The 17,845-nt window shown below is 39.9% G+C and overlaps 1 protein-coding gene across 9 annotated transcripts in view; it reads right to left on the minus strand.

Moving 5' to 3' along the window:
* The window catches only part of MAST4 (microtubule associated serine/threonine kinase family member 4), a 286,598-nt gene that overhangs the window by 52,766 nt on the left and 215,987 nt on the right, over nucleotides 1–17,845 (minus strand). For 6 of the 9 annotated variants that reach the window (XM_039566712.1, XM_039566710.1, XM_039566716.1 and 3 more), the window contains 4 exons: nucleotides 13,273–13,342; nucleotides 10,205–10,225; nucleotides 9,416–9,494; nucleotides 3,203–3,360 (listed from right to left, as the gene is read on the minus strand). In XM_039566712.1, coding sequence (XP_039422646.1) covers nucleotides 3,203–3,360; nucleotides 9,416–9,494; nucleotides 10,205–10,225; nucleotides 13,273–13,342 — 328 coding nt within the window. The remainder of the gene's footprint in view (nucleotides 1–3,202; nucleotides 3,361–9,415; nucleotides 9,495–10,204; nucleotides 10,226–13,272; nucleotides 13,343–17,845) is intronic. The other 3 variants (XM_039566713.1, XM_039566711.1, XM_039566715.1) reach the window with 1 other exon arrangement.

Raw genomic sequence — 17,845 nt, forward strand, 5'->3', positions numbered from 1 at the left:
GCAAAAAGAACTCCAGCCACTTCAAGCAGTACCTAAGTTTCATCAAGGCTCAACTTCAATTCCTCTGTGCAAATGCACACAGCACAGCAAATAAACCACAGGTATTAAAGACATACGTACACCTGCAGGGCTGTGGTCTTCTTGACATCACGGAGGTGTGGTGAAATGCCTCCTATGCCTGGAGGGTTGGAATGGAAGGATACAGGTTCTTTTGAAAGGATAAGCAGGGGAGATGAGGAGGGAATGTTGCCTACAAAGTCAGTTGGACTCTAACTGGTTGCACTCCATGCACTCTAACCCCTTGCAGTGCATAGAGCTCTGCCTGTGGACAAATGAGGAGCTGACGAAGAGCTCTCGAGCACACAGCAGGAAACAATCCAAGATGTTTCTGGAATGTGTTGATGATAATTTCCTTCTCCAAGTAATAGAACGGTCAATGAGGAGAGGTGCTATGCTGGACACCATTCTCACCAACGGAGAGGGACTGCTGAAGAATGTGAAGCTCAGGGGCAGCCTGGGCTGCTGTGACTATGGAGAGTGGAGTTTGCGATCCTTAGGGCACCAAGGAGGGCGCAGAGACAGCTCACAGCTCACGGCTTCAGGAGCAGGCTTTTGTCTCTTCAGGAATCTGCTTTGTAGAGTACCTTGGGATGAAAAACTGGACAAAAGAGGGGCCCAAGAGAGCTGGATTATATTCAAGGGTCAACTCCTCCACACTCAGGAGTGATGTACCCCAACGAAGAGGAAGTCAGGCAGAAATGCCATGAGGCCCGCATGGATGTACAAGGGAACTCCTGGACAAATTCAAACACGAGAAAGGAAACCTACAGAGGATGGAAGCAAGGACTGGTAGCCTGGGAGGAATGCAGAAAGAATGTCTGAGCAGCCAGGGATCAGGTTAGGAAGGCTAAAGACCTGACAGAATTAAATCTGGCCAGGGAAGTCAACAGCAACAAGAAAAGCTCTACAGCTACATCAGTGACAGAAGACTAACGAAAATGTGGGCCCTCTGGAAGGAAACGGGAGACCTGATTACTGGAACATGAAGAAGTCTGAGGTACTCTGTGAGCTCCTTGCCTCGTTCTTCACTGACAAGTGCTCCAGCCACATCACCCAAATTACAAAAGGCAAAGGCAGGGACTGGGAGAATGTAAAATCACCAGCTTTAAAAGATCCGGTTCAAGACCATTTAAGGAACTTGAAGGTGCACAGGTCTATGGGACCCGGTATAATACATCCACAGGTTGTGAGAAAACTGGTGGAGGAAGTGGCTGAGCTATTATCCATCACATTTGAGAAGCTGTGGCAGTTGAGTGAAGTTACAGTGACTGGAGAAGGGAAAACATAACCTTCACTTTTAAAAAGAGATATAAGGAAGACTTGGGGAACTACAAGCTGTTCATTCTCACCTCTGTGCCTGGTAAGATCAAGAAGCAAATGCTCCCGAAAACTGTGCTGAGTTACATGGAAAATAAGGAGGCCATCGGTGAAAGACAACTGCCTTCACTAAGGGCAAACTGTGCTGGACCAATCTGGTGGTCCTCTATAGTGGATTGCAGTGTGGGTGAAGAAGGAAAGAGAGACTGAGGTCATTTACCTAGACTTGTGCAAAGCATTTGGCGCTGTTCCACATGACTCCCTTGTCTATAAACAGCGGAGACACGGATTTGATGGACAGACCACTGGGTGGATAAGGAACTAGCCGGATGGTGACATTCAAACAGTTGTGAACAGCTCAATGTCCAAGTGGAGACCAGTGACAAGTGGCATTCCTCAGGGGTCAGTACTGGGACTGGCACTCTGTAACATCTTTGTCAGGGACATGGACAGAAGAATCAAGGGCACCCTCAGCAAGTTCACTGACAGCACCAGGCTGTGTGGGGCAGTCAACAGACTAGAGGGAAGCGATGGCATCCAGAGGGACCTAGAAATGGTGAGGAGATTGAGAGGTGGGCCAGTGCAAACCTCATGGAGCTCAACAAGGCAGTGTGTAAGGTCCTACACCTAGGTCTGGGCAATCCTAAACACATATATAGGCTGGGCAAAGAACAGACTGAGAGCAGCCCTGAAGAAAAGGACTTGGGTGTGTTGATGGGTGAGAAGTTCTGCAAGACCTGGCAACGTGCACTCACAGCCCACGAAGCCAACCAAATCGTGGCTGCATCAGAAGAAGCACAGCCAGCAGTTGATTCTTCTCCTGTATTCTGATCTCAAAAGACACCATGTAAAGTTTTGTTTCCAGCCTCTGGAGTCCTCAACACAGGAAAAACATGGACCTGCTGGAGCAAAGCCCAGAACACAGCCACAAAGATGATCAGAGGGATGTAAGGCCTCTCCCTATGGTGACAGGCTGGGAGAGTTGGGGTTGTTTATCCTGGAGAAGAGAATACTTTAGGGAAACCTTACAGTAGCCTTCCAGTACCTACAAGGTAAGACACAAGTGGGCCTACAAGAAAGCAGGAGAGGTACTTTTACAAGAGTGGGCAGTAAGAGGACAAAGGGTAATGCTTCAAACTGAAAGAAATGAGGTTTAGATTAGATATTAGGCAGACAATCTTTACTGTAGGGGTGGTGAGACACTGGAACAGGTTGCCCAGAGAAGTTGTAGATACCCCATAACTTGGAAGTGTTTAAGGCTAGGCCAGATGGAGCTCTTAGCAACCTCATCTAGTGGAACTGTCCCTGCCCACACCAGGGGAGTGGAAATGAGATGATATTTAAGGTCCCTTCCATCTTAAACCATTCTGTGATTCTAAATGTGGCTTCTGTCTTTCTTAAAGGTCAAAACTGAATACTAAACTTTGTCTCAAGACATCACAATGGGGAGTCCTTGAACTGATACAGACAATTCACAGGCTAATACAGACGTTCACAGGCTAATCTACCAATGACGGAGGAGGTACATAGATTCAGAAAGGGAATACTGCAACTAGATCATTAATGACTAGGTCCTCAAGACAGCCTCTGGAGGTTATTTGCCTTCACAATACGGCAACATTCACTTACCACTGAAGTAAGTCATGATCAGAACCAGAACAAGTATTTAAAAGGACTATTCTTAATTCAGCCTCAGTTATGTACCTCTTGCACTATATTTCAGCCATTTCAAAACCAGTACCCATCCCCAATGTACACCACCATGATTCTCCCCATAGTATGTGTAATTTAGATCCAAGCCCTGTTTTCAGATACACAAACTCACCTGAGACTTCGGGACCGAGGGCGCATTGCAGTGGTCCTGCACCTGCTATCACTGGCAATGCTCTCAGTGGTACAGAAATGTTTAGACAAAAAATGTAGTTCATCAGGTGTTGGTTGGTACGGTAACTGGTGTAGCTTCTCTTGGGATGAGCAGGATGACTACAAGAGCACAAGAGAACGCACAAGCTTCCATCAGAATGAAAAAAAACATTTTCAAGACCATGTTTGGTGCTCATGAATACAGTGATTCAAATTAAAAATTATAGTTACTGTGTCTCATGCCTGAATTCCAATTTAAAGAAGAAAATAAATAATTAGTCTCAAACCCATGAGCTAAGTAGAGAGTAAATATTAAAAAAAAGAACCCCTTCAGTTTCTGAAGACACACTGCATTTCAAAAATTTGAATTTCCTAAGGCAAAAGTACTGTCTGTATGTCAACAGTACATAAGAATAGCTAAAATGGAATCTGCTGAAAATTAATTATTGGAGAAGGATGGCCTAAGTATGGTAACTGTAAAGTACAACTTACTGTCACAATGCCAACTATAAATCGTCATAAGAAAGGTACTTCATTATCTATATTTATGACACTAGTAATGCTCTTAAAATTAAATACTATCTAAAATCTTGCTGAAAAAAATAATATGCTAATCTCTTATAAAAACTGTACATTGAAAATAAAGTGAGAGAACTCAATACATTTATCAGGACAGGTTATACGGCTGACAAAAAGTGAAAGGAATTACACTCAAACCATCCACTTAGTATAAAACTGGAAGATACAGACAGGTATGAAATTGGAAGTGCTACCATGATAACTACCCTTGCAAGATTTTGTGTATAGATCTGCATTACAAAAGCTGTGCAAATGACCATACTATCATATTTTACGGGTTTTTATGCAGCTCTACCTGAGCCATGCTAGGTGCTTGAAGGTAGAACTTTGAACTTTTCCGTGAGCCTAGATCTTTTACCCTTTTTAAAGAACACATACATAGTTCAAAGTATTAACAACCAGCCTTGCTAATGTGGTCTGACAAACATAGGGAAATGCTCTACTGTTTCTGGTACCAAAACTGTTTTCAAGTTAGATGATTCATAAATATTCTTGTATAATTGCACAAAGCTGCTTGGTACCATGCAGACACTCTTTATATTTTATCTCCAGAAGGGAAGAAGTTGAAAAACTTGGATATCTTTCTGGAGCTCTTCAGTTTCTAGCTGGATTTCTCAATAAAATGAATTTCTTCTGTGTATCAATTTACATGTGCACATTACTGTAATTATCTGGCTTATATTGAACAGCAAGGCCCCCACCTGGGTGCTCTTTTAATGGAGGCAAACACAGTAAAGAGTTTCTTTATTACATAATTTCTAGCAAGGCAAATCGATAAACTTTTGTACTGTACAAATATTGGCCCTGCATTGCTAAGGTCAGCAGACAATAACCAGAAACTAAGAAGTCTTTTTAACCTCCTGGCAACTTGTGTGGTAAAGGCTAATATCCTAACTCTTAGAAGCTCAAGAAAAGCTTTCTTATCACACTAGATCTCATGAAGTCACCTCCTAAAAGCAAAAAAGAAGAAAACCCACTGGCAGAAAAGGCTAAGAAGGACTGGTCTACATGGGAATGCTGCACCACATCAGAACAAGCTGAAGTTAGCAAGACTGTGTTACCTTGCTTTGCTGTGGGCTAGGAGGCATGCACACCAAGAATTTACCACAGTTCACATGATAGGTAGTAACTTGTTGAGCTACAATAACTCATGCATGGCATTCTGCCTTAGCACATTACCATGCATGATTCAGCATACAGCATAGGTAAGTTCTTTCTTACCTCGCACTATAGCAGCTAGCTGCTGTTAACCTCACAGTGTATTTCCTACAGCCATGCTCTGTAAAATAAAAGATACTCTAGCACAAGGAGAATTTCCCAATACAGAGCATCACAGATGGCTATTCCTATAAAATCATTCTCTACCTCTTTCTTCAATTTCAGGGGACTATGGGATCAGTGCTGAAATAACTCATGTCACACTTCTCCTCATATAAGGTGTCACAGAGTTTAGATTCAACACAACTGAAGTGAGCATTTTCCTAATGGTAACCACTCTCAGCTCTATCAGGATCATCACAGGCACAAACTACATTTTTTTGATGATCTAAATTCTGATTTCAGTAGAAATCTGAAAACTCTCACCACAAAATTCCTAAAAAAAATTAGTTCTCCTGACATTCTAGAATTAATGCTCCAAAAATCACACAAGAGTTAAAGTACTTTTAATATGTTCAACCATAGTGCATTATGGAAATGCAAATGGTTCTTCTGAGACAGAAAAGCAGATTTGAAAAATATGCAGCTGTGTATTATCTCACTTCATCATTTTTATAAGGCCTGATCTCCTAGAAGACACAATCATGTCAACTGCATCTTCTAACTGCCAAGATCTGATCCAGCTGTGCTAGAATACGACACACCAAGAGCTTCTTCACAACTGAATTATCTAGCAGAAGATATTTTAATTTTGATTTTGTTGTGAGAACTGGTATATGTGGTACTTACACCGCTTCTAAACCCATGAGCTTCCATTAAATAGGTAATTCCATCACTTTCAATATTAAAAAACAAATGAAAAAAAAACCCCAGGCTAACAAGAAACAGCAAGCTGTGCTCACCTCAGTGTAACTGTGGTAACTACAGACACTTCAGCCTCGGCTTTGACTTTCAGTTGCTTGTAAGGCCAAAGTTGTGCTCTACTGTGATGTATAAAAACTCTTTCTGCTTGCTGGTTGATACATGTCTGGATTAATGTGAATTTTATTTATCCATCACTGAAAAGGGAGTGCTCCATATGTACATTTAGGGTGTTGTATGAACTGGTCTCTCATTGCCTCTAACAATTAGTAATAATGTGGAGGAGGAGGCTGCACTGTGCTAGTTCTTTCAGATTCTGAAAAAGTACATGAAATCAATTAGATGGTTACACTCCTAGTTTTGGTTTTGTGATTCATATGTATCATCCAGTGGGTGAAAGAAGAAAGTGAAAAAAACCTCTACTAGGAAGTGAAGAAATAGTGATTAGATTTAGAATTCAAAGGCTGTCCAACTGCTTTTGCAGGGCTTATCAGCAGTAGCAAATTCCTTGGCAAAACAGAACAAGAAACTAACAATGGGATACTGCAGAAGCCAAGATGGTAAAGGCTAACATGTCTCAAACACCAACAGCAGGGTGTCTGTGGCACCAACCAAGGACTGCAGGTAACAACAGACAAGGACTGTTGGCAGTGACACCCTGTGAGAAAGAACAAGATGTGACTGGACCAGGGGCCATAAGGAGGTAGGACAGCACTTTTCTGGGACAAAGGTCTTTTCTCTACCTCTTGGAGATAAGCACAACTCAGTACAGCAAACACAGAAATGAGGTGGAGAAGCAGGCATAGACTGTAGAACGGGAGGGAATCAAGACCACCAAAGACCCCTGAAGCCCTCTGACCCATTTCCAGAAAGGCCTGAAAGAATGGACTGTGAGTGATAACTAATTTGCATAGAAAATGAGAAACCCACCTTCAGGATGGGACAACTTCTATATAAAATGGTACTTCCCTTGCAAGCCTGGGGCACTCCCAGGACCCTAGAAACCCCCTCAGCTGGACTAATGCTGGAACCAGGACTGGTGATCTCTTTCCCCTCTTTTTTTTTCTTTTTGTCTTTCTTCTCACCCCACCCCTTTATCCAAAACCCACAGGAGTGTGCTTATATAGCAGGTCAGAGACTAACATACCAATTTCTATGCCAAGTGTGTAATTTACTAATAAAACTCGGTGAGTTTTTGTGGATTGTCTGACTTCTGTCACTTCTTTCGACCACAAGTATTCACCAATCCTGGGTGCTCCCTTACTCTTAAGTGGGACACCACAGATATTTATGACATGAATTCTCTACCGATGTTTTCTTCAACAAAATTAAAATGTATTTATTGGAAAAACAGGTTTATTTCCACAAGAAAGAAACTGTTTACTCAGTGCTAGGGAAGACATATAAATATTTTAATATTTATACATTCTAGTAAGAAATAATCATGGGGTAAGTCAATAATGGTCTATTACAGAAGTTAAGACATCTAAGTCCATAAGTATATGGACAGCGTATGCAAATACCAGGTAAAACTTCTCACATTCCAGAATGCCTACAGTAGCTAGTGAACCTAACTGGGAAAAAAGTATATGAATTAGAATTACCATTTTAAAATTGAAGATATCAAAGAAATGAATATGGACAGAAAATCAAAACTGTGTTTTGATCTGTTTTGGACACAGCATTTAATCTCCTTTCTAGCACAAGCCTGTTTCTTGTAACAGTGACGGTGTTTCTATCGCAATTACTTCTATCTGATATAAACTCCTTATGTCAATATATTTCAGGTGATGAGCAAAGCATATTTGATCTAGCTCCAGTAAGAGGTATACGAACATGCCCTATGGAAAAGTGCTTAGGGAATTAATGTGAAACCAAGGAATTTACTTGGCAAAAGTAACATCTACACAGAAAAGAAAGCAGAGGTCAAAATTAGTGCTTTAGAAGAGAAGTTCTTAAGATGCATGAAATTGCTCAACATGGTTTAAGACACATAGAACTGTCCTTCCAGAAGTCTTTGTGGACAAAAATAAAGAGTTGATTATAACACAAAATGGTCGTATTTCATTATTGTACAGAATGTGAAACTCAATTGTTTCACAAGAAAAACCGAACAAACCCACTGGAAGAGAAAGCCTACTTTATTTGCAAAAGAAACAGCTTAAAAAAATCAGTTATCACCCTGGTATCACTAAAATGTGTTACTCATAAAAGGTAAAAAACCTGTTACAGGCATGTAAGGCATACAACATTGAAGAGCCATAGTTGGATCTACAGACCAAGTCCCTTGCTGCAGCAGATGTGCTCTAACTGTCAAGGTGTCAACTATTTGCTATTTCCAAAGCAGGCTTCCTCTACAACTCTATCTCTGCAGCCTCTCAGGTGTGACCATTGCAACCAAGAGCTTTGTTCCAGGTTGTAATGCGAGACAGTCCTTCCTCTCCAGTATGGAGACGTGCAAGATGTACGAAGTAGAGGCTGGTATTTCTCCCACTGCCCTGCTCCCAAGTCCTGGAGCAGGATTTAAGGCCCTGCTGTGGCACACGAGTCAGATGTACATGTATAGCAGGGGGGCTGACACAAGAGCAGCAGAGGCGAGCCCGAGTGGAGCCAAGCCCAGCCAAATACGGACAACCACAGCCGAGCCCAGCAGTCTGGCAGCAGACAGCACAACATGGACAATACAGCTTTTTCGGGGGTTTGTCCGTCATTGTTTCTTGTTACGGCCTCAGGGACAGGGAACGCAAGCCGCAGAGAGCAAACGCCACCTTGTCTTTGTCTCAGCAGCCACACAGAACCGAGCTGAGATGCTGAGGGCCTTTTGTGTGTAAAGAACCTTCTCTTTTGTAACTTTTGTTATTAATATTGTTACCATTAATGTGCGTTTCTTATTCCTTAGCTGTTGGTTTTCAGTACGTTGTTATCTCAACCCATAGTCTCTGCCTTTATCCCTCTCTCACAGGAGTGGGGTGGGAAAAATGGGGGTGGCTTATTTGGAGTTTAATTCCCAGCTGTTTTTTTAAACCACCACAATCACATCGAAACAATTTATCTAAAAGGTAAAAATTAGTAAGTTTGACTTACTCTCTTATGCACCCCAAATGATTCTTCCATTGTGATTACAGCCATCTGAAATGCTAGGTATCTAAACTACTATCATGCACTAACACCTATCAATTGCCAAAGGAAAAGAAAGGCAAATGTGTGATTCATCCCATCCTAAGACAGCAGTCTAACCCAGCACAGATGAATCATGTCATACAATTTCTCGTTCTTCTTGTTATCAAGGCAGCCTCACTTATGACTTGATACCTAACTACTATTTGGTTAAAATAAGGCAGATCGAAAGGGGGCAGTTAAACACTATTCACTGCCAGAAAGTATCTCTGAGCAAAGTACACACTGCATAAAGTGTTCTTTCATTTCAGTGAAGTAAAGCAGTTTCCTATCACATGTTAGTTCCAAATCTAACAACCCTAACAAAACCTACATTGTCTTCTCCTAAGAGAAGCATGCTACATTTGAGAAGCTAGAGCACGCAAAAGAAATCTATCAGCACAGCAAAATGGATACTTACAGAAACAGTTGAGCTGGGTGTATTTGTACCATAGCCAGAAGAAGGGAGAGAAGCCAAAGACCAGCGGCGACCATCAGTCCTGAGAGTTATGGAACGGAGGTTAGTCAAATGAGCACTGCAGTATCCTAGCACAGAAACATCTGTGAAAGTATTACTGTGTAAAATTGCATTCCAAAAGCATGATACAAACAGGGGTTCTAATAAACAGTATACTTTCACAGGGGACCACAATAAACCAGCATTCACCAAGGATGAATTTTTTTACTGTGTTTTTCTAGTTAAAAATCTATGAGATGAAACAACCACAAAGAGAATGAACAGCTCCACAGAACTGGTGTCTAACTAATACAAACAGAAATGCACCACAGGAAGTTCACAACTCTTAGGTCCATCAGATGAAAATTAATGAGAAGCAAATTTAAAAAATTGTGAACAAATGCAAACCACAATGCTTGGAGCCACAGAATAACCACCACAGTCTGACTGATATAAAACAGTAGTGCATTCTTCTGCAGCATCAGTACAGGACACCAGCAAACTAGCAGGCTAATGATTAGGTAAAACCAAACCTAAATGTTAAATGTTACATACATAAATCAGGAAAAACAAATCTTCAGGGAAAAGCATGCTCACTCAGAATAAAAAATAAAATAAATATGTAAATTATAACCAAAACCCGATTTATGTTCCTCACTGTCTGAGGTGATCTACACAAAGACAACATGGAACTTGAATATTCAAAGTGGAAAACTAAAAAAGTGTTTGGATATTTGAGAAGGTAGAATTTACCTGTCATTTCGATGCCCATGACTGCAATACAATTGAATCAAATGTGTTAAAAAAAGGCAAAATAATATATAAATAACAAAACAGGAGAAGTTTTTATTAACAAATGGTAAGGAAAGGAGAATTGGAGATCTGTTTTACAAAGACCATCTCCCAAGTCTCATTGACACAAAAGGTGAAATTCTGAAGAACTGAAGATTAATTGAAGTGTAATTTCAAAAAACTGAAGTCATGTCAAATCAGGAACCTTAAACCTACTGATGCAGAGGTTTAAGAGGTCCCTTCCTTCAAGCTAACTGTCTAAAAAGCCCCTTGCTTCTTTCCAATATATCCATTTATTCATCCACAAATTACAATCAAAGCTCTGGGACTTTGTATAAATAAAGTGTGAGAAAAGAAACTACAGTACATTATTAATATTAAAATATGAACAGCACATGTGCTAAAGACTGCTGATTGTGTCAAATACTGAACTGTGCAAAAATCTTCCATCTCTGCCATAATCCTGTTATTAATTCATTCTTTTAGGTTCTCTTCTTCACCCAGGTATGTAAGAGATACTTCCAGATGAATGCACCGTTCCCAAAGTAGTTTTCTCTTAATTTGGCTTGACAGCTGACAGCTGAAACAAGAACTTAAGACAGCATTTAAACATGGGTGAGACCCATGTATTCTGCATCTGTGAGGAAGTACTCCCTAACTGAGTCACTCAGAGTGAATAGGGTACCTGCATCACACAGAAAGGCCATGAAGGGTGGGAACAGGCTGTCACAGGAAGTTATCTGGGAGGCAAAGTTGGGAGAATAGGAGGCATCTCTAACAGATTATGGGAAAAACAGGGGAGCAAACCCCTACAGCATTTTCCCCTGGACTCACCACTTGCCTCTGTCATACAGTATGGTTTTATTCACTTTCCAGCAGCTCTAGAAAAAGTACAGTCTATCACCTACCCATGGGTTCATAGATACTGGACTTTTATGTACAGCAGAAGTGGTGAGCTTCAGAGGCACAGGCTATTCCTGGGCACTGGTCACCCTGCCAGAAACAGGCAGAGGAAGGTGACCCTCCAGCTTGGTGCTGAGGTGCTGGGGAAGGCTGCCTCCAACCCTGTCCACCGGCTGGCAGCATGGCAGAGGGCCACCTCCCTGAGGAAGCCCCTTTGCTGTGGCTGCTGCATGGCATGGCCAGCACCTGATGAGAAATGGCTACACTAGGAAACAGCTTCACAGGAGGGTTCAAAGCCTTTGCCTCTCTCTGACATCCTCACACTTTCCCAGCTTTTTGCTACCCCCACGGACTGGGTGGCAGTGGATAAAAAAGGAATATCCATACTCCTACACCACTGCCTCTGCTTCTTCAACCTGCTTTATCACGCTTGTCCTTCCCTCCCTTTGTATATCCATTAAATATACAAAATGTAATAGAACAGGCAGAAAGTCAGAAGTCTGCTCTCATTAACCACTGTGCATTTTACTATGAAAATTCATCCTATCACAGGTTATAGGAAAACAACCACAACAGACACACCAAATTCAGAAGAAAAAGTTGTATTAATGCAGTTTTAAGCTTCATTGTCATCAAGCATTTTCAATATAAACACAGAACAAAATTGGTTTCCACAGATAATTGCTCTAAATGTTTCTTGAATCCCACAGAAGTGGTGAGATATTTTTAAATCAGAGAAATGTCCTTCAGTTAAAGAATCTATTTAAAGCTCCTTACAGGGCTCTAGAGAGGTCAAAATCCAAATGAAACATTGGTAAACAAGTCCTTTTTTTTAATTAATTCTGAATTTTAAGGTTTGCAAAAGTATAATGTTTTAAACTTTCTGTTTATTATGGGTGGGGAAGGAAAACTATTTCCTGACTGCTGTATTTCTAAGCCATGCTCAATCTTTCGCATCTGCTTTTTCCGTTATAACCTATTTCTGGATTTAATGAATCTTTTGAAAAATATGCTCACATACAAATGTAATCTCTGAAGAGGTAGTATCCCTGACAAAAGGAAAACTATCAAGAGGAAGTAAATTCAAAAGAAATACTCAGGTTTCCTAAGGAGTTGATTAAGAAAGTAACATCACAAGCTATTAGAAAGATTCAGAAGATCTACTGTCACAAATGAGTTAGATTCAGGTTTTAAAAATGCAAATTTTCACCCCTTCGCAGCTTTAAAAAAAAAAAATAAGCCATTTCCTTGCACTTACTTTTGAGAACTTGTGTGTGCTACTTTAGTGATCTCCCAAAATAAAGTAACTAAAACTTTATAGGCAAGTTATAGCTCACTGCAAACCCAACAGTTACATGCCTGACACTACTTAAGCACTCCGATTTCATTTTTTGTATATATACTCTTGGGTAAACATACAAACTCTGCCTACCTTCACAGACTTAGGAGTTAATGAACATATAATTGGAAGTAGCGTGACAAGGTGTTAAGTGATAGGGAACCACACTGGCATGAATATGTAGTCTCCCATGACATGCTATCAACTTTGGTTATGGTTCATTTAGTAATAATTTACTTCACAGATCATTTCAAATTAACTTTAGATCTTCAAAAATTCTACTAACATTAATTAATCCTCACAACACTCCTGTGACAACGCTGATTGTCTCAGTGATACAGATACTGAAACAGGTCAATGACAGGTATTCAAGGCATGGTAGTGGTATTGCTGCTGTCAGTAAAACCAAACCCTGAAATCAAGACCTCTATTACAGTGCTCTTAAAAGCAATGCACTTCTTAAATAGTTAAAAAAATATAAGAAGAACGTCAAGTAGTTTAAAGTTCCCCCAGATCTCAGGAGGTAAGATGATAATGCCTGAATCAGATTCATTACAATTAAATCATTAATCTATTATTTTGAATTCAAAAATACATGTTTGCACTGCATCACACATTCAGTAATTTGTTGCTGCTGAGGTTTAAAAGAGTTTACATTAAGTGAGCTAATACTTACTATTCTATGTGATAGACCTGACAGATGTATTTGCAATCACTTTTTATATCTGGGTCCAACAATATCTCCTCTATGTAAAATGGGTGTTGAATACTACCAACAACCTCTTACCTTCGTGCAAAAGAAAAGTGGGCTGAGGCACTGGGAGAGAAATTCCTAGGGCTATCTTGAGGACTGTTTCCTGTTAGAGATGATACGCAAAAAAATTATTATTAGAGGGTGGGGTGAAGACAACTCACTAAAAAACATTCAGACATATTAATCCACACATTTCCAGCAGGTTAAAAATGAATTTCAGAATTTCTTCTCTCCCAGTCTCTCTGAAAATAAATTCTGAAATAGAATCTTATTTCAACTCATGTTTCATTTATACTGGATTTTAGTGACTGGATTTTCTAACTCATAGAGAACTGTTCATTTAGCTCTTTAATTTGAAAATTCTCAAAACAATTTGTTAACTATGTTTAAAGAAACCAGTAGATTAGTTTGAAAGAACATATTTTTAATGTCAGAAAAAAGGCTGCTTTTTTAAATCATACCAAACATTGAAAGATAGAAAAATCATGATCAAACATATTTAGCCCTTATACAAAGTCTCTACAGCATTTCCATGGGTGCTTTATTGCAATTTTTCTTTTTCATTGCTCATTTTTTTCTATCTCGAAAACAAACAAGCTGACAAAACACACTGGACTGAGTTTTTTTACCCTTAACTTCACTTTGTGAACAGGTTTTAACTTTAGGGTCTGTTACTTCTTCCTATTAGAACTCCTGACCTCCTGCGGACCAGAAACCTTATTTGAAGATGGAATAAAAATAACCCATAAAAAAAACCAAAAAACCCACAGAATACAAAAAAAAACCCCCAAACAACCAGACGCACACAAAAAAAAATTCCAAACCCCAAATAAAAAAACCAAACACCACCTTCCCAAAAAAATGCCAACAAACCCCCATAAAAAGCCAAAAGGATGAACTTTAAAGTAGCACTGGCATACATCTAACCATCAATCTTTCCTTAAACTTTTCTTTAAAATGACAGCAGCAATACATTAAAAAAATAATGTGTTTGTTGTAGCATTTTATTTTTGGACATAAATGAGATTGCAACAAAAGCAACTGATAAGAAAATAGCTCTTCTGTAGCCAGCTAGAAACAACGCAAAATGTTTGAGGGGAAAACTACTACCTGTGTGTGAAAAAGCCAGCACAATAGATTGAGTCCTTAGAGGGCTTCAAGTGGCCTTGACTTCTACTCAAATGTTTTAATTAACATTGCATTTATCACAGTGATGCCCATAATAGACTGCATTAATTCCATATGAGAAAGCATAATTGTCGAGCAATTAGGTACCAAACAGAGATCAACACACATCCCCTCACTATCTCCCTCTTCTTCTGTCTAGAAGCAGATGCAAGATGCTTTTTGAGTTGTGTTTAAATCACATCTTTGCAGCTGCTCTTCCCAGAGCCCCAAGAGACATGGATTCCACTCTCACTGGCCAATACTCCCAACGTTTTTTTGTCCATTTATCTCTTTTGCCAGAATTATGTCCTTCCTACATTCTCTCCATCCCCTCAAGACTCCAGCTTCTTCATTACCCTTCAAACACTTCTGAGGGCCTCAATAATTCCACGGTGGCAAGGATTTTCATTCCCTGAAGGGGGCTGAAGCAGAAGAAATCTGAAGCCACGGATTCCGACCTTTACTTGCAGACCAACAAAATTTATTCTTATCCTGCATCAACTGTAAACACCAAATTACTGACAGCAACAGTTCATTTAATTTAACAGCTAACTGGATTTCTTTTGCTGCTACCAAAGCTTACTTAACAAAGATAAGCTAAAAAAATACATATTGTAACACTGTGCAGATAAAACATGGTCACAAACTTTAACTGCTGCACTAGAAAAAAATCGGCTGTAATTTGGAGTATGTTGTGGACTTAGATAAGTAAAAAAGACAAAGAAGCTAACTTGAACTCTGGTAGAAGAGCACATAATTAGGCTAAATATAGTGAAACAGAAACAGCTTCTGACAGGAAACAGTTTTAAAAATCAGAATATGGAACTTTGTAAACCAATTCCTTTTCTTTGCTAGCTAAAGTTATATATGGATATAAATATGTTTCTAACACAAATCAAGGACGTGCCTTACTGTCCATGAATTAAAATATATGCAAACATTTCATATAGAAGAAAAAAATATTATTCAACAATGCAGCAATTTTATAGCTATTGCAGTGGATTTGGATTTGTGGAGACAATGCTGCAAAACTATGTTGCTAGAATCAACAAAGAGCACTTCCTTACAGACAAAACCTGAAGAAGTCAAAGTCTTACTCAGGAAGAGCATCAGATCCTGTTATTAGGAAAATCAACTTGCAAGCATAACTTTCAATAGCAAATCAGCTTTTAAAATAACAAGACTGGTGACGCCATACACATAATACCTGGATACTAAATCCTGAAGGTTTATCTAGAAGTCATAAGAACTCACACAAACCTGGAAACAAAGAATGCAAATTCAAACCCCTAATGACTGGAGAAACTGCAAGTGCTAGCTATTACAGGTTTAAGGTGTGCAGGTCTAGAGGAGCAAGACAGGTTGGAAGCAGAGTCCTATATACGACCTCCATCCATCACAGCATTCATCCACCCATGTGCAAGTCAATACCTGGGAGACTTTCAAATAAAACCCGGTGCCAGTTAACTCTGTCCATATGCACAGTGCTTGCTTATGAGTCAAAGCCCGCTGTTCTTTGGGATTGCTTGTATTGTATGTTTTAGTCCTACAGTATCTCTATGTGACTGAGATTACTGTCTGTGTTTCTGATCTGGTAAAGTAAACTGGACTGGTGGTCAGACATTAGATAATTAACTCCAGCGTCCTCTGGGAGACACGATGAATAGGCAATCAACATACCAAAACAATACTCTGCTTCATGACAACACACAGGGTTGCTCACTTTGCAAGCACCTATTGTTAAGAAAACTGTATCAATTCAACTGTGATTGTTTTGCAAGTTAGCTTCAAGAAATCCTGTGTCTTTGCCACAGAGGGAAGATGTTTCAAATCTTTTAAAAAAGCATATTACAGTCACTGTATATTTTTATGTATTTTTAATAGCTGTCTACTTACAAACTAAAGCGTTTCAGATACCATGAATTTCTGTTAGTACTGAGGGAATACTAGATTAATGATAATTGTTATCCCAAATTCCTGATGGATCAAAAGACAAATCAAGTTTGAAGTTTTTTAAAATGTGCCACGGTACATCAGAGCCACATTAATACAATATAACCATGAGTCCTTATGTTCCTCTGTGTTAGTTTATGTGGTAATGAGCCCATACTGTTAACTGAACAACACACAAAAAGATATCACCCACCTGCAGTTACAGGTCTGGCTTTCTTACCGTAACAAACAGCATCAGTCAGCAAAACGTACAGCTGGGCAGTAGAATCATTTTGAGTACTTCTGCAGGTGCTTTCCAAAGAGGTTCACTCATGTGAGGAGCTCAGGCTATTTAAAAATCTGGATTAACTATGCCTGAAATCAGCAACTGACTTTCCCCAGCTATGGCAAGGAATGTCTGCATGATCCTTAAATCCATTTGCAAGAAAGCTCTACATGTTCCGACCACTATTTAAATACTGGCAGTGCTATATTTTTATGGGATTTTATTTCTATCTGCATGTCACATACCACTTAGATTTTCTTCGCCTGTCCTAAAACTAGTAGATGACTTGAAATATCCATAACCATTCTACTTCACCCAAAAGCAAGATGAAATAAAAAGTTTTGTTCTAGCAAAACTGTTTTTGTAATTCTACATGTGACAGTAGTCAGAGTAATTGATATACTGTATTATTTTCCTTTCTGTTTTCTTTTAAAATCTGAAATTCAGAGCCCTGCTTTAAACCCCAGCTTTTAGCATTTCCATACTTCACCACAAAAACACACTAAAGGGCCTCATTTATTTAGAAACATAGTCTTTCTTTCCCTTAAAATATATGGTGCAAACAGCTTTATTCATTACTACGCTTCAATGCTGCTAACTAAAGTACATCTCTCAAACAGAATTATCTGATGCAAGCAGTAAGTCCTGACATAGTAAGAGAAGAGTATGAACAGCCAGTACTCTACCAGTGTCCATGAAGAAAGCTCTACACAAGCCTGAAAAAATCCTAGAAAAAGGATTACAAGTGGAGGTAAAACCTTCTTGAACTTTAATTTTGATTTAGGCAATTGCATAATGTAATCCAGTTGTGAGAGACTGGAAAGACTAATGTCTTTCCAAACAAAAATCAAACAAGACAAAATGTCTCAAAGCATTTTGGGGTGCATGTGTGCTGAGGAAAGGAGCAGGTCAGGCCTGACCCTGATGAGGCAGTGCCCTGCCCTGAACACCCCCAGCCCCCTAGAGCCTGTATCCCAGCCCAACAGAGATGCCAGTCATTGGCACAGCAGAGGCAATGCCCCACACTCCAACTCTGGAGCCCCTAACCCAGCTGCTGAGTGGCCAAATGACCGGAAGTCCCACCTGGGGGAAAGGGCCAGGAAGGCCAGGGGTATTTAAGGCCAAACACAAGGCCATCACATTGCATAGACCCTGCCTCCTCGGGGAAGTTCTATCCGAACACTGCTGGAACCCAGCAGTTAGTAACTGTGCATGGGCTCT

This window comes from Corvus cornix, chromosome Z (genome assembly GCF_000738735.6).
Source record: "Corvus cornix cornix isolate S_Up_H32 chromosome Z, ASM73873v5, whole genome shotgun sequence".
Taxonomy (NCBI): Eukaryota; Metazoa; Chordata; class Aves; order Passeriformes; family Corvidae; genus Corvus; species Corvus cornix.